Raw genomic sequence first — 19,673 nt, 5'->3', positions numbered from 1 at the left:
AGGGATTCTCCTGTCTCTGCCTCCCACCTTGCCAGAAGTGCGCCGACATTACATGCACATGCTGCCGCATCTGGGTCTTTACAAGCTTCTGGAGCTCCAACGTGAGGTCATCATGCCTACACATCAAGGGCTTTCACCCTCTGAGTCTCTCTTCAACCCCTTCCCTCACACTTTAGGCAAAATGCCTTCCTCTGGGGAGGAAGCAAACACTGGATTAACTGCACTTTGGGACCACCTCTAGATGTGGCTAGACCTAGGTTAATATGTGACTGATTTTTCAGGCTTACTGATGTCTGTCAAGCACCCCAACTTTGGCTGGACATTGTTTTAAGCACCTTCCCATATGTTACTTTATTTAATCTTCTAAAATTGTGAAAAGAAGGATAAAGTTTATAGATCAGGAAGGCACGTCTGGGAAAATTAAGCAATTTGTCCAAAGTCATGTTAATAAAAAGGTGACTCTATATCGAAGCAGGGGTATATTTAAAAGCAAAAGAACTGAGCTGAGGACTGGAGAGATAGCTTAGCAGTTAAGGCACTTGTCCGTGAAGCATAAGGACCAAGGTTTGACAGCCCAGGACCCACAGAAGTCAGTTGCACATAGCGGCACATGCATCTGGAGTTTGTTTCCAATGTCTAGAAGCTCTGGTGCACCCTTTCTCTCTCTCTCTCTTTCTTAAAAAAAAGGCTGAGCTGAGAGTAAGAACTCAAATATTCCAGACAGGCTGGGATATCTACTCACCTTACATACAGGACAAAATCCAGGAGCTCTGACTTGACTCTAAATCAATTTATATTGGACATGCAGTTGAATTAATCCTTGTGGAATTCAGATTAGTGGTAGGAAAAAATAAGAGGATGAGTTTAACAAATAAAAACGTTAAAATTAAATATTGGGTTTCTTATAACCAACATAGCTATCTGTTTTGTTTGATGTTAGGTAAGGCAGCCTCCCTAGCCCCAGTCTCCCCATTTTCAACGTGCATAAAATGATAGCAGCTGCCTCCTAGAGTTACAATAACAATTAAATCAGGTGCTCATAACAATGCCTGGTGTCTAGCCCATAATAACTAAACGGAGCACACTGGGGTTGTGGGGATGGCTCAGTTGGTAAAGTGCTTACTGTGTGAACATGAGTACCTGAGCTTGGATGGTAAGCACTCACAGAAAACATGCTGGGTGTCACGTGGCTTCCTGTGAGCCCAGTGCTAGGGAGCCTGGGACAGGAGAATCCTTTGGATTTGATGACTAGTTAGTCTGCCCAAATTGACAAGTTTCAGGTTCAGTGAGAGACCCTGTCTCAAAAAAATAAGATGAGGAGCTACTGAGAAAGATACCTGAAATTGGCATTTGACTTACACATACACACACACACACACACACACACACACACTCACTCACTCACTCACATATGTGTGCACCCATATGCACAACACACCTACATGCACATCATGCACATACAAATGCAAAAAGGTGGCACATGCTATTTTTAATACTGAATTTGTGAAGACACTAAAAATACGATGTATTATAAGAACACAGCAGTGATTACAGGAATGCCACTCTGTAACACTCAATCCCCTGTTTTTTATTCCCCTGTGTTTTAGTGACTGATGATGGAAAGAGATTGTGTTTTCTGATGTGAGGAATATCCAAGGTTCTTCTTTTTGATTGTATTTGGATAAGCAGCACCATCTGTGGTCCCATAGGTAAAGCCGGAGGTGGTGGGCTCACTTGAGATGCACCACCCTCCTATATGGCACTTGTGGAATGAATGACCTTGTCAGTTCTCCAGCACCCCTAAGAAAATGTTTCCCTGGGGTTGGAGGTGTCTCGGCTGAAGAGGCTTCCTAAGGACTTGGCCTCCCCCAGAGTGGGTCTGCGTCTCTGAGGATGTCCCTCCACTTAGGATCAGTGTCTGTGTGACAGGAACCACAGGAAAAAGTCTTGGGTAGTGCTGGTCTTGAGTGTCCCAGTGTGACTATGGACTAGAGTGCTCAGGTGTGACTACAGAGCTCTTCAAGTGCTCCTTTGCAAAAGCAGCTCCTCTTCCCAGCCCAACCCTCCTCTTACCCTACCATCCCTATCCTACCCCTCCTCTCAGTCCACCCCTCCTCTTAACCCATCCTAATTCCCAGCCTACCCCTCCTCTTGATTCTTCCAATTCCCAAGAAGATATTTGGCTGTGACCAAGAGTGACTTAAAAGAGAACTACTTCCTTCATCCTTACCTGCACAATCCTTAGCAAACTACTAACAAAATTGCTGCCCACATGAAGCAGCTCTCTTGCAAACATCCTTTCGCCATGCTTAGGACAGTATTTATTCATAGTCTCATCTGGACTAACCACCAGATGACATAAGCAGTAGCAAGAAGATGTTTTGAGACCTACCAAATCATGCCCTGATTGTAGACTAAGTGCAGCACATTCTCAGCGATTTTGAACTCCCCATATTCAGGCTGTCAGGGAACAAGAATCATGCATTAAAAGCAGGTCCACAAAGTCCTTTGTCCATGCCAGCTCATCATCATTGCCTGACTTATAGAATTCTTTGCTCTTATAGATAGATATGTCTTATAGATTCATCGCCCGTGTGGTTGACCAGCAAATGGTAAGATACAACACTGAGGCAGGAGCTCAGCTTTGCAACCCTTCCCCCTTCCCCTCATGCATTCTTTCTGATGTTTCCTGGACTATGCAGACGTCTCCTCATCTTGAAACATTTCTGCCCCGTGAGAGGCAGAGGGGCACAAGGCTTAGGAAATTCAAGAAATTTGCAAGACTCAGAGGCTCAGGGAATTTCAGACTCACAAGGCTACTTCACCAGCTAACAAAAGCAGTTAACAACAGCTGGGACAGAGAAGGCTTTTCAGTAGAGCTGCCTGCACGCGGGGTGGGCATTTGGGTGATGTAGCTGCCTGAGCCACCCATGCTTCTGTAAGTAACCCCTCACCCGTACTTTGATAAATAGCCTCCGATGAGCTCATTGGTTCACTGAGCCAGACTTGGATGGAGTCATCTCTTTGGTCTCTTATTGCCCTCACTATGTGACATGAAGAGAAACAGCCTCCCTAGGGAAAAGTCGTGCAGCATAGGCCTGATCGCATCCTAGCCTAGCCACTGGGAAAAGATGGATGAAGTTCTAGAACCTTCCCAAGGGATGGTGTTTCACTTACAAACTTGCTTTCCAGGTCCCAACACCAGTAGTCACTTAGGTAGCGAACAAAAAGTCCTCTGAAGAAGTCCATGAGCAGGACGCTGGCCACCGTGAAGAGCATGTCAATGATGGACAGCTTCAGCATCTCCTGCAAAACAGGGGGGCCTTGCTGCCACTGCACCTGCCTCCCCGGGCTCAGCTCTTCCCCCATAGTCCTCCCTGTCTCTGTGCCTCCTCCTGGGGCCTTCCAGTATCTTCACATCACATCTCATATGTGTGTGTGTGTGTGTGCGTGTGTTGAGTACCTATGTGTATGTATATCTCTGTGTGGGGGTGCATATGCATGTGGAGGCCAGAGGTTGAAGTTTGTGGTCTTCCTTGATTTCTTTCCACCACATTAATTAATTAATTGTTTTCTTGAGATAGGGTCTCACTCTTAGCCCAGGCTGACCTGGAATTCACTAGGTAGTCTCAGGGTGGTCTCGAACTCACGGCAATCCTCCTACCTCTGCCTCCCGAGTGCTGGGATTAAAGGCATGTGCCACCACGCCCAGCTCCACCATATTTATTGAAACGGGTTCTGCCACTTACAGCATACCAGTTTCATGAGATTAGCTAGCTGGCATGTCCTGAGTATCCTCTGTCTCCATGTCCCCAGGGCTGGCATTACAGTGAGGTCAAATGCTTGCCTGGCATTTATGTAAGTATTGGTGATCCAAACTCAGCTACTCACTTTACTGACTTAGCTATTCACATCTTTATAGAGCACCGTGTCAGAGTGAGGGCCTTCTGCCACATCATGGCTACTCATTTGAGTTTGGATTGTGAGGCCAACACTGACCTAAAAGGCAGGAAGCATCTAAGGACTGAGGTTCTGAGCTGCAAGAGACTCATTTCTATGGGACAATGTCAGGGCCCCGAGACTTTGTAAACGAGCAGAACTGCCAGGGTCCCAGATGATGGAACAGACACTTTGGCTGAGTCTTTACTCTGCTCTCTGCCATCATGATCCTGGGCAAGTTATCTAACCATTCATGCCTCAGTTTCCTCATCTGTGCCTGTAAGGGTGATGGCAGATTCTATGAGGATGTTTCTCACTACTATACACGTCTCTGATTACTATGACTAATTTTGAGATCTGGAAAAGTTTAACACCATTGAATTTCATGTTCCTTTTCTACATAATGGGGCCAGAGAGTTGCTAGGGTGAAATAATAGGTATAGGAAGGGGCTCTCCAAGGGGCAGAGGGAAGCACCTGGCCGACATATGTCTCCCAACACTGGCCTTGGGGACTCTGAGTATAGAGCGCAGTCTTGTTGGCCTTTGTGGGTGGCATGGTGGAAATCAGAAAGCTTGTCTCCTCCAAGTCCCATGTGCTGTTCCTGTTGAGCCTTACTCCAGACCCAGGTGTGGACCATTGACCTTCTTCAGGAGCTGTGCTGGGGACAAAGAAGGTAGTAGAATCTACCAAATGACTTGTGATATTTTTGCCAGCAGCTTCCTGAGGAGTGGGAGGGAGACAAGGGAAGAAAGAAAGAAAGAAAGATTGTTCAGATGTTTATAAACAAGGATCCAACATGGATACCACCATATTGCTTTGATAATCTCTCTCCCTCCCTCCTCCTTCCTTTCTCCTTCCTTCCCTCTTTCCCTTCTTCCCTGTGTCTCTCTCTCTACCTTCCTCTTCCCTCTTTCTGTGCATTTCTGCTCTTCTCCATTCTCCTCCTCCCCCTTTCTCTACTTAGCTACAGGTGGTGCAGAGATGCAACATGTGTGTATTGCTGCCCTGTGAGTATTAGAACCAGTTCTAGGTGACACAAGTGTCTTCCATCCTCACTGGAGTTTCAGGTCAGGATAACCACGCCATGTGTGGTGATATGAATCAGATGCCACCCACCCACCATGAAATCCATGCTTGGAATGCTTGTCTCCTGCTCCTGGTAATTTGGGAGGTGGAGCCTTGCTAGAGGAGATGTCTTGTTGGAGAAGGCTTTGGGGTATTATAGCCGGATTCACCTCACTAGAGCTCAGCTCATTCTCCTTTCTGCTCTTTCTCACCTTCTGTGGCAGAGGTGATGCCCAGCCTCTGCTCATACCATGCTTCCCCCTGCCATTATGGAGCTTCTCCTTGTGACCAGAAGCCAAACTGAAAACTTTCCCCCCATTAGCTATTTTTGTTAGGGTACTTTATACTGGGAACGAGAAGGAAAGTACAGCACCGTGTTCAGGAGGAGACTGGAGCTTAGTGAGTTGAAAACCAATGTTAAAGGGCATGCTGTTAGTCTCAGGTCAGCACCCAGGTCAATGTGACTTCAAAGGCCCGATGCAGAAAAATGGCTCTCTAAGGACTCTCTGGCCCTGTGCAGCTTGACATTTGATGCTGGTATGGTATCCCTTGGGTAAACAGCCCTCAGAAAGCTCTTCCTTGCCTCTTCTCTCCCATCACTCAGTGCTGGAGAGGTGGCTTATTGGTTAAGGGTCTTGCCTGTGAGGCCTAAGAAGCCCTGTTTGATGCCCCAGTGCCCATGTAGGCCAGAGGAACAAGGGGGTGCATGCTTTTGGAGTTCATTTGCAGTGGCTGGAGGCCCTGGCGCACCTATTCCCTCTCTTTCTATCCGTGCCTTCTGATCTCTCTCTCTCTCTCTCTCTCCTTCCCTCTCTCTCTTTCAAATAAATAAATAAAATATGAAAAATAAGGTGGAGTTCAATTGAGGAATATGCCCAACATTGTCCCCTGGCCTCCACAAACACCTTGCACATACACATTGCTCACAGGCATGCAAACAGATATGTGCACATGCACATGCAACACACACACACACACACACACACACACACACACACTACCACCACAGCAACAAATGGACACCAGGGCTGCCCTGCAAGGTTGGGACTGAAGCCTATTCTGAACTGTTTGTCAAGTTGCTTTACAACTTTCTGAATTGATCCCATGGCCTGTGTTCTTGCTGGGACCATCTGCAAAGCTGTTGTCAATCTGAGGGATTCAAGGAAGTAGGGCAGCAGGTATAAAGAGATGTGGCGTCCACAGCCACGGGTTCTCATCACAGCACTCACCAGTCATGAGCCCTGCCCTCAGTTTCACTGTCTGGGAAAAGGAGTTAATGTTCTTCTCCTGACCTTGGGAGGACCACGGCGCAGTTGAGTTTGAGGCGAGTTGGACAAGGATGTTGCCGACCCTGGCTAAGAGTTGGCAACGGAAGGGAGTGGTGGGGGTAACTGTACATCTGGGCAGCAACGGGTGGTCACTGCACAGTGTGGATGGCAGTGGTGGGTGATCTTCCGGTCTGGGCAGTAATGAGAGGGTGACAGTCCAGCCTGGACGGTGGTCGCAGGAGACTATCCAGTTTTCACAGCAAGGTGTGTGACCATCCATTGTGCGTGGATGACTGGGAAGGTGGTTGACTATCAGGTATGGGCAGCAGGGAGGTACAGTGTGGGCAGGGATGGTAGGTGGCCATGTAGTCTGGGTAATGATGGAAGGTGGCTTTCCAGTGTGGGCAGTTATGGGCAGTATGGCCATGCAGGGTGGGTAGCAATGATAAATGACTGCTCAGTCTTGGCAGTGATGTTGGGTAACCACGGTCCAGGGTGGGCACTCACCTCAATGTTCATGCCATTCACTTTGTCCAGGAGAGCAATGATCAGGCTGTAGAGATTTCCAAGATATAACACAAGGACCCTGAAAACCATAGGCCACCATGAGAAACAAGATCATCACAGACAAATTCACAAGTCTAAAACTTCCAGAGGGTTCTAAGCCATCACAAATATGCCACACCTGGCTTCCTTTGCATCACTGGGTGGCATTAAAAAGTCACAGACTTCAGCCCTTTGTGGTGGCACACGCCTTTAACCCCAGCACTCAGGAGGCAGAAGTGGGAGGACTGCTGTGAGTTTGAGGCCAGCCTGAGACTACAGAGTGAATTCCAGGTCAGCCTGGGATGGAGTGAGGCCCTGCCTCGAATAATAAAACAGCAGCAGCAGCAACAACAAAAACAAGCTCAAATGGAAACTGACTGACAACTATCTCTGCAGACGTCCTCCGTCTCCACAGGGTAGAGGTGACCCCCTGTGATCTCTTGAAAGGATCTCTTGAAGGGACACCCTTGCAACTTGTAATGGCTTTCACCCTGAAATTGAGAAGGGGTTCCCTTCATATGTGCAGGACATGGCCCTCTGAGTGAGCACAGTAAGTGCTGGTTGAGGGATGGACCCCATAAGTTCTTGGCAGAGCCTGTGCCCTTCCTTTATTGTTGTTTTTTTCTATGTCTTGGATGAAAGTTAATGGAGTGAAAATAATATGTCTTGTTCTTATTACCAGAATTATCCCTCATTTGTCTGGGGTTAAATCTCTCGATGGCTCTGTTTCTCTTGTTTTGAGCTTGAATAACGAGGTCAATCTGTGTAATAGGATTGCTGTTATACCAAATGCAATAATGGAATTGATTCTCCCCAACGCCTGCTAGTGAGGAAGGAACCTAGGATGGCATTTCCTGTCCTGGTCAGAGAGGTGCTGAGTGGACCAGAAAGAAGTCCCACAGACTTGTCCCAAGCATATGCTGGGATATGGAGTAAGGTCCCAGAGTCCCTGAAACCTCACCCTAGGGTCTGCCCTGGCTCTAGGGGTTTGGTCAACTCCTTAATCTTAAGGAGTTGATCTTAAAAAAAATATATATATTCATTTATGAAATGGGAGAGAGAGGGAGAATGAGAATGCATGGACACACCAGGGCCTCCAGCCACTGTAAACGAACTCCAGATGCATGTGCCAGCTTGTGAGTCTGGCTTTTGTGGATACTGGGGAATTGAACCTGGTTCTCAGGCTTTGCAGGTAAGCTCCTTAAGCACTAAGCCATCTTTCCAGCCCGCCTTAATCATTTTTAGTCATAGTTTTCTGTCTTTAAAGTACAAGATGGATTTCTGGGATTGGTGAATTATGGTCTTGAAGCCAAACTTTACCCACATCTACTTCTGTAACTTGTGTTGCCACATAGCCTCGTTTGCCCATCATCTGTGACTATCTTCATGCTCCTGCCTCAGAGCTTGGACTTGTGACAGAGATTTATACATGAGCCACAGAACCTAAAATGTAGACTGTCTTGTCCTCTGCAGAGAAGGTTTGCTGACTCCTGAATGGAAGCAAATCTGCCTGGAGTGGTCTGAGTTTTGTTGAGCCATGAGGTGTCACTAGAGAACGCGTGGAGAAGCCGGCGTGTTGTGGGTAGGGCAGGAGGAAGTGAGCGGGGTCTGGTCTTCCCCTTGTCAAGAGCAGCTTAACCGCGCCTCACCTAACCTGAGGAGAGAACTCCAGAGAAGCCCTTACAAGACTCCAGAGGGGGCATCCCAACAGACACACAGCCTGTCATGGCTCTGGTCACTTTGCCACCTGCTGTGACACCCCAACACTCTGTGCTTTGGGAATTATGAGCCAAGCAGACTGATCCCCTCACATCTGGAAAAATGATGTGGGTTGATTTCACCACGAGTCAAGCCATGGAGAGAATTCAACCATGAGGAAAACCAGACGCACACACACACACTGTCATCTCACTCCTCTTTTGCATATGCCTTTCCTGCCTGTTTCTTCCTCCCCCTCTCTCTTCCTCATTCTTGGCTTCCTCTTCCTGATTACCTAAGAATCCACTTATTCTATCCATGGCATTCTGGTCCCCTTTTCCTGCCTCCTCCCCCACCCATCCTATGTTGTCCCTGGCTTTCCCTGAGCAGCATCCGCAGGAAGAGTCAGAGAGAATCAAGCCCTGGCGCCTCAGGGACACAGTCCCGCTGTGGGTGGCGGAGGGCTAAGCTACTTCAAGGCCCCTCTAGCAGGGCTGTTGTACCTTGCCAGCTGGAAGCGCAGTGTGGTCCGGGGGTGGTACATCTCCAAGGCAGCGATGAGGTCAAAGGCAGATGGTGCTAACATTGTCACGAGGGAGACCACCACGCTTACCTACGGAAAAAGCATGTGCCGTGCCTGCATTTCCCAAGTCCCTCCCTCCACCTCACTTTCCTACATTTGGCCCAGTATTTCTCCATAGGGCATGCGTGAGGACACTCAGCTGCTGCAAGGATGCCTCCCCGAGGCTCTGGTAATTATCCTTTCTCAGAAAGCCACTACCCTCTCTCTCATCATGGCCTTATTCCTTTTTTAAGTTCTCCTTTTGGGTTCTAAGAACACTTGTACATGCTACCTCAGGTTCACTAGCATTTCTGACACATGTGCCAACTAACAACTCATGTTATTTCTACTTCCCTGACCTGGTATGAAAGATGGAAATAATTGTGATGATTATGGATGGAAAAGGGAGGCAGAGAGGTAATTGAATATTCTTTCTGTATGTGGGAGATTATTTAGAGAAGCATGTCTGGCTCTTGTTTCTCTGTACTTGTGGCAAAAGTACACATGATGTGTGAGCTAAAATAGGTAAATAGCTAGAATAGGTCTTTAAAAAATTTGCCCATCAAGTTATCTATAAAAACGCATGCATCTATTTACCCTATAGAAGGGACATAAAATAGGAAATATGGAAGGTTATCTAGCATAGTTTCAGGTTTTAAGAAATGACTGAATGTTGTTGAACACATACAGGACAAATCCATGGTCACCTTATTGTCCACATTCTTTTATTTTTGTTTTAATTTTTAAAAAATAGTTATTACTTGAGAGAGATAGAGCCAGACATAAAGAGAGAGGGAAAGAAGGAGAGAGAGAGAGAGAATGGGTGTGCCAGGGCCTCCAGCCACTGCAAATGAACTCCAGATGCATGCGCCACCTTGTGCATCTGGCTTACATGGGTCCTGGGGAATCAAACTGAGGTCCTTTGGCTTTGCAGGCAAGCGCCTTAACTGCTAAGCAGTCTCTCCAGCCCCACATGCTTTTATTTTTAAAAAAGGTTTTATTTATTTGCTTGACAGAGAGAGAACGAGGGGGAGGAGGAGAGAATAAGTGAGCCATGGCTTTTAGCTACTGCAAACAAACTCCAGATCCATCCGCTACTTTGTGCATCTGGCTTTACTTGGGCACTGGGAAATGGAACCTGGATCCCTAGGCTTTGTAGGCAAGCACCTTAACTGCTGAACCATCTCTCTAGCCCCACATGCTTTGATTTTTGAGGGCATGGTTATTATTTTCATCAACATAATCTGAAAGATGTTTTTGTATCCTTTCTGCCTTTCAAATTTTTATAGATAAATTAGGTTACCCCTTGAAAAAGACAATAGTCTTATGACAAATATTAAAATACTAAACTTGTTTATAACCTTTTCTTTGGCGATTTTTGATAGTCACACAATTGGTGGTGGAGGGGGTTGGTCCAACCCATAAGGTGATTGATTATTTGGCACTGGGGCTGGGAGCCTTTATCTGTCACTTGGAAGTATAGAAGGCATGTAAGCATTGGACAGCGGGGGGCCCTGGTGGAGCTCGGCATGCGCGCTGCAGCTCTGCGGGTGCGGTCCTTTTCTGCGAAAGTGGATGCGAAGGACCCGAAGTGAGGAAAGCGAAGACAACAGAACTCAATGGCAGAGGTCAGCGCCAGCGCTGGGAGGTGTACCTAACTCATAATCTTCCTGATCATGTAAGCCAGGCCTTGCTACTGCTCTGGTTCAGGGCCTCTGTGGTCTTTTCTCTAAGAGGGAGGACCACATTTGTTCCCTAGCGATATTTCACTCTACAGTCACCAGAAGAGCAGAGGGAGAGTGACATTCATCTTCCCTCTCATGGGCGTGTGCTAATACAGCGATCAGATAGTGGGTACCTCATTCTTTTCCCACAGTGTCAGCTCCTTCTTTGACTGCTCCAGCTTCTGGGACCGGTCCACCACAAAGTAGATGAGGTAGATGCTCCCGGCCAGAGAGAGAAGCACCAGGATGTTGGCAATGATCCTCAGACAGACGGTCACGGCCCTGTAGAGAGAGGTATCCCAGCAGGCTCAGGGAATCAGGACGCAGATGGTGTGGATTAGGGACAGGAGCCTATCTCTGTTCCCCTCAACCTGGATTTCTGTTTTCTCTTAAAACATTTTACTTATTTGTTTATTTATTTATTTGCAAGCAGGGAGAGATAAAGAGGAGGGGGGGGAGGAAGAGAAAGAGAATGGTCTGCCAGGGCCTCCAGCAGCTGCAAACAAACTCCAGATTCGTGCATCACTGTGCATCTGGCTTTAAGTGGGTACTGTGGAATTGAACTCAGATCAACTGGCTTTGCAGGCAAGTGCCTTAACTGCTGAGTCATCTCTCCATCCCTGACTTTCCATTTTCTAAGAGATAAACTCCAACCAGTGTCTTGGGACACAGAAACAAACGGACATCTGTTTCAGAATCTAGGTTTGTGGGTTTCAGGTTTCGGTTTGTCGCTTACAGTTGAAGTCCTGGGGTGGGTCCCCAGAATCCAGAAGAGGAGCAAGAGGGATGGGGGAAATGTGGGCTCTCCTTCCTGTCAGATGACAGAGCGAAGGAACCTGCCTGTCATTCCACACAAGGAGCCTGCCACCTGTCATGGAGTCACTTGTTGGTTATCGGTTGCCTTTCTCTCTGGAGTGAGAGCTCTCAGGATCTTTAGTCTTTTTCACCCTTGTAACTCCCCTGCCCCCAGCTCCTAGAGCAGAGCAGGCCTCAGTACATTTCAGTACTTCATGAATGTTAGGTACAGCAGGTCGGAGAAGGAACAACTCACTGGCCGTGAGGTGGGCCATGGAAGCATCTCCTTCTCTACTGGGCCTCATTCCTCACAAGCCTTTGGTGGTGAGTGGAAATCCTGGCACCCACAGCAGCTCCAGAATCTACAGAGGGTTGTACCAGGTGTGATCACTTTTACACTCCCCACCACACAAGGCCAAGGCCAGACACGCAAGGCCAGCCCCCCACTACCCTAGCAGAGTCAACCTTGAATTCCAACTTTACTCTCACCTCAAACCCACGCCTGCCACACTAGCCCCCGGTTTCCAGGGCGAGCCAAGGCCAGCTGGGTCCTGTCTTTGCATCTTATCTAGTGCCATTGTAGGCTGAGTTATGGGGCATGAAACGTTCCCCTTCCCCACAAAACTTACAAAAAGGGACCACCTCACTTTGTTCTTCATATTTTGAGTCTCCCACCCATAGCTTTAGACCCAACTATAGCACCTTGCCATAGTGCTTCCAACTCTCCTAATAAAGGCTTTAACTTTAACAGGGCATTTCATCTGATCTCACTCTTGGACCAGGCTGTTCCTCACATAAGATGGTCTCCCAGAACACATGTATCTTGTCTAGCACTGAAGGAGGACTAACTGGTTGACCAGTTGGCCTGTTGTTAAGGTCCCTTGGGGTTAATGTTAGCCTGGTTTCCCTGAAAGCTGAGGCAATGTCTTTTCTGTATGTAGGTGGCTGATTTGGGAAGTAATTCGAGAAAATGGAAGAGAGGTCTGGGGAAATGTGGCAAGATGGGGTCATCGACATAAGGACAGATGCTGTAGTTAGCCACTGTGACAGGCAAATAGAGGGCCTGCTCAGGGCTATGGGATGAAACAGAGACACATTCAGTCCATTCCATGTGGTCCAGGATGACTCGGTGGGCACCCAGTCCAAGTGTGCAATCAGCCAGCCTGTGATAGCACACGAATGCTTCCTGGGATCCTGTGTGGAGTTCTCAGAGCGGCACAGGGGCAGCTGGCAAAGGCATAATCAAGGGGCACGCAAGAGCTGGTGTGTCCGGCACCACCCTGCCTGGAGAAAGAGGAATCGCTAAGAGGACTTGAAGGGGCACACAAGAGGTACACCACTTCCTCCAGGAAGTTCTACCTACTGGGAGCCATGGGCAGGTGAAGACATTTTCTTATAAGTATGTTTTGGACTTTCATCTGCATAAAAAGATAGGATTCCTAAGGGAAACTGTGACCGTCACCTTCCAGGTAAAAGGAAAAACCTGGTGTGTTGGATAACGTGGTTATTACAGACTCAGAACACGGAGCATCCACTGTGGCAGGAAACACTGAGAGAGCTAGACCCAACAATGCCGTCCTCTTGCCTCCAGACCATGCAGCCATCATTGACAGGGTCATGCTGTCCATGTAGTCCCAGTCTGGAGGAATGTGGCCAGGAGGTGGGTCCTGCTATGGACTGTCCCCACGGCTCAGCCTGGCATTCCTCCTGGTGATCACACCAGCAAAGGCCTGCTAGGTCTGTAGTGAAGTGACCAGTCAAAAACTCGTTTTCTCCCTTATCTTTCCTCTCCTCCGGGTCCTGAGTGGCTACTTCCTCAGAGAAAGAGAATCGGGAACAGGTTTTGTTTGTGGGAGCGGTTTCTCCTCCGTTCATTTGCTTGTTTTAATAAGGAGCTGTTGAATTAGAGTTCATTGATTTAGAATTGACTCAGGTGGCTATAATTTCCAAACTCAAGAGAGTAGGTGAGATCTGCTAAAAACACGGATCCCTGTTTGCCAATGGCCAGGGATTCTAATACAGCAACTAGGGGTCTGTGTTTTAGAGGGTGCAGTGCCTGCAGTGGGCTTGCGCCCTGGCCTCTGAAAGACCTGGTGGGTGTCCTCCTGGCACTTCACTGGGAGATGGTGCACCTATGAAAGGTTCCCAGAGCTTCCTGGGTCACAGGGCTTCCTCAGTCATAGGGGTTAATGCCAGGGTGTTATGAGTCCACTTCTGCTGGCTGCCCTGGAGTAGCCCATGCCAACAGTATTCCCAGTCCCTTCACTCCTGGCAGCAGGGCATGTTTCTCCAGCACTGTAGAAACTAAACGGGAGGATTGCTGAACCAGTCAAGATAGGAGGGGAGCAGGCATGTCTGTCTCAATAAGAATAGGGCCATTGTCCCTTCATGTGGACTTCCTTTCATTGGATTTCTGGTTGGAGTGTTTCAGCCTTGCCAGCATAGCTCCTAAGACCTTATGACAAACTTGACACCCAGGACATCATCTTGGGAGGTTGGTGGACATGAACTGGATGCTCCTCCCGTCTTTCAGATATTTGTTTCCAAATAAAATTAGTCCCAATGGTACTCATATCTTTGCTTTGTTTAGCAAAATAGAAGTTTCTACTGAAACACCTGTTGTATTTGATAAATACAAGAAGAAGAAGCTGGTCAGCTTTGGACCTCTCATCTTGTTGCAGCATCTGCACAAGGACAAAGCACTTATAAATACCACTATGGAAAACACATGGGGTTCCCACAGGCCAGGGGTCAGATTGAGATGAAAAGGGAATATGACAATTATGAAAATAAGCTACAGATAATTTGGTTACTTGGAACCAAGTTGAAGTGAAACTTAACGAATAGAAATATTAATACCTACATGTTTTTGCTTTTCTTCTTTTCTTGCTCTTCCAGTATAGCTTCCTTTAAGGGAAAAAAATGCACAAAGTATCAAAACCTCAGCACTGTAATTCATTATAAGCATTACATATAACTTATCCAGTACTGAACTCTATCTTCTTTGCCTAATACTTTCTTGTGCAAGTTTCTATTAACATCAGTGAATTACATATCAATTATATTCAATTGGGAAAAGGAAATTGGAGACTGGAAAGAAAGAGTGGAGAAAGGAACAGTGTGATATTTCAAATTATGGAAATAATGTTCTTCTCAAAATAAAGCATCTGTTGGCTGCCTGTGACATTAAGTTGACTCAAATCTCTGTTTTTGATCACATTGACTTGTAAGTTAAAAAATAAAAACCTAGGGCTGGAGAGATGACTTAGCAATTAAATACACTTGCTAGCAAAGCCTGACCGCCTGGGTTCAGTTCCCCAGTAACCATGTAAAAACAGATTTACATAGTTGCAGATATGTCTGGGGTTCATTTACAAGGCAGGAAGTCCTGTCGTACCCATTCTTTTTTTTTTTTCGAGGTAGGGTCTCACTCTAGCACAGACTGACCTGGAATTCATTATGTAGTCTCAGGGTGGCCTTGAACTCATGGCAATCCTCCTACCTCTGCCTCCCAAGTGCTGGGATTAAAGGCGTGCACCACCATGCCTGGCTCTCCCATTCTTAACTCTATCTCCCTCTTTCTGTCTCTTTGCATCTCAAATGAACAAATAATAAATAAATAGAAGCCTATATTGTTAACATACAGTATGTATTCACTTAGAGATTATATACTTGCATCATGGTAAGAATCCATTGCATAAGTTATTAAAAAATACACAAATATAAAAATAAACAAAAGTCCTGATCTTTTCTTCCCACACACCATAGGCTCATTTGATGCCTTTCCAGAGCACACTCACCTCCCTGGGATTGCTACCCTGGACCCTGGGCCCCTGGGCGAAAGGTTGGGGCTGATTCTGCCATCAGGGGTTTTGGTGGCATAGCTGACTGGGCTCCACAGCGCCCTCCCCCCGGCTGCCAGGGCAGGGTTCCTTTACTCACCCTGATGCTGTTCACGATGGCGGCGGTTTTGCTCTCTGCAGCCTCTGAGTTTCCAATGAGGTAATCCCAGGCACAAAACACCCGCCAGCAGAAGGTGTAGTTTTCATTGGAAGCGCTGGCAAGGCTGGTGCGGGAGTTCTTAGCCATCCTGCAAAAGAGGCCCAGGAGGGTCACGGGAGCAGTCTGTGGGTTAGGATCTCCTTGGTCTGGGTGCTTCCACCTCACAAGGAGCCTCGGTACCAATGAGGAAAAGCTGCTCCCCCTGAGTGTGCTTAGCTCCTTAGGCAGTCAGGGTGGCTGGTGATTTCAGCCTCACGTGTACCCTCAGCCAGTCTTTGACCTGTGACAAGTGCAATGTGGTGGCCAGCACGTACTGAGAATGGTTGTTTTAGAAGCAGCCAGTCTGTGTACCTGTGAAGGTGTCTGTCATGGGCTGAGGTCATTCCTGAGCTTTTGCCTAAGGTAAATCCACCCCATGGGACTTCTCAGATCTGCTGGGCTCTTCTTACACACGACATTCCTTTGGCTATCTGAAGGCAGGAGATGGTGTGATCCCTTCTTAAGGGAAAATCTCCACGTCTTTTAGACCATATCTCTAGTCATAAACTTTTGGCTTTCCTCCCCAGTCACATTTCTTGCTTCCAAGTTTGCTATGATATTTTGTTGTTGTTACATTGTAACATTAGTAAAGGGTCTAAGTATCCTGGCAGGATCTTGAGGCACCATTAATGAAGCCGAAAGGTTTTCAGTCATCTGAAGGGTACCAAGTCACTGTGTGTCTGCTCACGTTTGTTGGTTAGTTTATTATGCAATTTAAAATAAACACTAATTAGGGCTTGAGAGATGGCTTAGTGGTTAAGGTGCCTGCTTGCAAAGCCTAAGGACCCATGTTCTACTCTCCAGATCCCACATAAACCAGATGCACAAAGATGAGGCAAGCACAAGGTCACACATGCCCACTAGGTGGTGCAAGCAGCTGGAGTTCAATTGCAGCAGCTGAGGCCCTGGCATGCCAATTCTCCGTCTCTCTCTCCCTCTCTCTCCCTAAAATAAAAATCTAAAAACTAGTTAATTAATTAAAAACAGAGCCTCGTGTAGGCCAGGCTGATTTCAAACTACATAGTCAGAACAATCTTGAACTTTTGATCTGCTTTTACCTCTTGAATGCTGAAATGACAGGCAGATGCCACCACACCCCATTTATGTGTGTGGTGTGGGATACCCAGCCTAAGGCTTTGGGCATGCAAAACAAGCACTCTACTAATTGAGCCACATCCCATCTCTGTTACACAATTTCTGATCCCCAGCACCTCCGTCTGCACTTAGTTACCCTCCCACAGGGGAAAGCCATGGAGGGTGGGAATGTACAGTGGAGAGTGTGTCCTAGGTGACATCACAAGGCCAGGCTTTCAGGTGTGGAGCCCCATGCCACTCCATATTTCTTGATCTCTGCACAGAGGTACAGGTTGCTAAGCTGTATAGGTACCCAGTAGTGGTTTCTGAGGCCACCTGCCCAGAGAGGGAAAGTTAGTTCCTCTGAGAGAGAAAGGGAGTTGCCTAAAGGCTTGGTGAGGTGAGGCGGTCCAGGACTCTTAAGCAACTGTAGCCAGCGTGCAGTGCATTCTTTTGTATTGCTCCTCCTCTCAGTGATGAGCAGGGGAGTTCGCCACTGTCTCAAAGCCAAACAGCTAAAGAAAGTATATCATTTTCTGCAACCCCAGGTCACGGGGAGACCTTACTGCTTATCTCTATTACTGCAGCCACTGCATTGTGTAACTTCCCATGCATTGTAAGTAAGCCCCTTGCCCCTGCACCTGCTGCTCCGGATTCCTCACAGAACCTAGCAAAAAGTGCTCAGTGCCTGTTAAGGTGAATGCAAGTACTGAGACTTGCTCTCCTCCTCTGTACGATGGCTGCCATGGCCGCTAACAGTGGCTGACAGATGACGTGAGATCACAGACCCCATTGCTCCTGATGTAGGCTTCAGACACAGAGTCATACTTTTTTAAGAGGATGATGAAACTGTAAGCGAACACTGCCATCCCCACCAGGAAATAGGCCAAGGGCAGGCGGTAGCCAGCTCTCCCGATGCGCCTCTCTCTGCCGTAGTAGCCATAGAACAGGACTGAGTACTGGAGGTAGCCCTGCAAAGACAATGCTAGAGTCATTTCTGCTTCCCATGCCCCAGAACTGCTGCTCAGTCAACACCCCCTCAAGGATGGACCATAGGTAACATTAGACTCACGCCAAGGGACCAGACCGTGTCCAGATCTTGGGCAGACATGACTTGCTCCTGGGGGATGGTCTTGCTGGCAGTGCTTCCGAAGGGCTGGCCTGCAATCAGCTGGTGAGAGAGGAGAGACTGGCGTGGGGTTGGTCCTCTGGGCAAGGGGACCAGAGGAAAGGGGCAGCTAAGCTCCATGTGCTGCAGACATGTCACACACAGTATATCTCTGTGCGCTCATTGATGGGAAAGCAAGCGTGGGTGCCCAGGATTTCTCCAGGCTGATCATGGCTTGCCTAATGTGCTCTGAACTAAACGTGGCTTCTGAGGGTGGATCATCGTGGTCCCTGGGTTTCTGTGATGGCAAAGGGCCTGGTTTACTTAATGAGGATGAAGTCTAGTTGGAACATGGATTTCATTTTAACACTGGGTGAGCAAACTGGCATGGCCTGGTGTGATTGGAGAGCTGTGAATGGTTTTTACAATCTTGAAATACTCACTGTGTGGCTCTTTGCTGAAAAAGTTGCCACCTGTACACTAGGCTTTCCACCAAAATAATAGGAATGACTGACTGGTGGTACTATCTTGCATACCCTTTCTTTTATAAACATTATTTTTTTATTTAATTGAGGGGGGGGTAAACAGAGAGAAAGAGAGAGAGAATGGGCATGGCAGGGCCTCTTGCCCCTGCAAATGAACTCCAGATGCATGTACTACCTTGTGCATCTGGTTTTCCTGGGTACTGGGGAATAGAACCTGGGTCTTTTGACTTTGCAGGCAAGCATCCTAACCAATAAGCCATCTCTCCAGCCCATGTGCCCTCTCTTTAATGACTGGCGCCTTTCCTCTCCTGGCATCGTTCTTACCTCTGGGATGACAATGAAAGCACCTGTCATGGCCGTGAGCACAATGTTAATCCCAAACAACCATCTCAAGAATATGAAGTAGGAGGCCACACCTGATCCAAAATGGCCTAAAGGAAGAGAAGATGGTGAGAACGGCTCATGCCAACCCCACCCTGCAGGAAGGCTGCACGAGCAGCACTGACTGTCCCTTTCCCTGTGCCCGCAGTGTGCCCAGGAAGGTGCCAGTATTGCCTCAGCATCCCAATGCAGTTGAGCAGGGCCAAGACAGTGTCTACCTTTCCACACAGAAGAAAACCCTTGTTTACCAAAAACGCTCTTCTATAGTCATCCCCCCCCCATCGACATAGTCAGACAAAATGCTTTGACACATTTACTGTGTTCATGTCCATTACGAAGAGCTAGAATCCTCTGATAAGTTTATGCAAGTCTCTTCTATTTTGTGTCATGTTGAGTATTCCAACGATTTTCCCAAGGATCCTTTGTCTTAATTTCAAGATTAAATAGCAACCAGTAAGTGTCATCCGTATGTGGAAACTCTTAACTTTTCTGCACTCTGGCACTTCTGCTGCATTTAAAAATAAGACAGCGCTTACTTCCATTTGAATATTGGCAATTATTTTTCTAATTTTTCAGCTACCTTTTGAATTTTGATGTCTCTAAAATTTATTTTCAAGCTGGGGATGTAGCTCACTTGTAGGATACTTGCCTAGCATGTGCTAATTTCTCCCTTTGACTTTATGACTAGCCAGGTCTCCAAGCTGAAAGCTCACTAGTTATACTTTCTTCAATTCTGTCAAAATTCAAATATTTAATGGAATTTTATTTTTATTTTTACTTTTTATTTTTTTGAGGTAGGGTATTACTCTAGCTTAGGCTGACTTGGAATTCACTATGGAGTCTCAGGACGGCCTCGAACTCATAGCGATCCTCCTACCTACGCCTCCCGAGTGCTAGGATTAAAGGCATGTGCCACCACGCCTGACCTTTAATGGAATTTTAAGATGGATGAAGGAACTAAACTACCCATTGGAAACAGTTGAGTT

General features: G+C 47.2%; 1 protein-coding gene across 2 annotated transcripts in view; it reads right to left on the bottom strand.

Moving 5' to 3' along the window:
• Tmc3 (transmembrane channel like 3) overlaps window positions 1-19,673 on the bottom strand; it is a 38,828-nt gene that overhangs the window by 9,370 nt on the left and 9,785 nt on the right. For both annotated transcript variants that reach the window (XM_045146346.1, XM_004658238.2), the window contains exons 5-15: window positions 18,631-18,737; window positions 17,786-17,884; window positions 17,542-17,684; window positions 15,541-15,688; window positions 14,462-14,505; window positions 10,938-11,085; window positions 9,021-9,130; window positions 6,781-6,859; window positions 4,415-4,660; window positions 3,178-3,306; window positions 2,393-2,460 (exon numbers count right to left, since the gene is read on the bottom strand). In XM_045146346.1, the coding sequence (XP_045002281.1) occupies window positions 2,393-2,460; window positions 3,178-3,306; window positions 4,415-4,660; window positions 6,781-6,859; window positions 9,021-9,130; window positions 10,938-11,085; window positions 14,462-14,505; window positions 15,541-15,688; window positions 17,542-17,684; window positions 17,786-17,884; window positions 18,631-18,737 (1,321 nt within the window). The remainder of the gene's footprint in view (window positions 1-2,392; window positions 2,461-3,177; window positions 3,307-4,414; window positions 4,661-6,780; window positions 6,860-9,020; window positions 9,131-10,937; window positions 11,086-14,461; window positions 14,506-15,540; window positions 15,689-17,541; window positions 17,685-17,785; window positions 17,885-18,630; window positions 18,738-19,673) is intronic.

This window comes from Jaculus jaculus, chromosome 3 (assembly GCF_020740685.1).
Source record: "Jaculus jaculus isolate mJacJac1 chromosome 3, mJacJac1.mat.Y.cur, whole genome shotgun sequence".
In the NCBI taxonomy this organism is placed as follows: domain Eukaryota; kingdom Metazoa; phylum Chordata; class Mammalia; order Rodentia; family Dipodidae; genus Jaculus; species Jaculus jaculus.
This window is presented reverse-complemented; position numbering and strand designations above follow the sequence as displayed.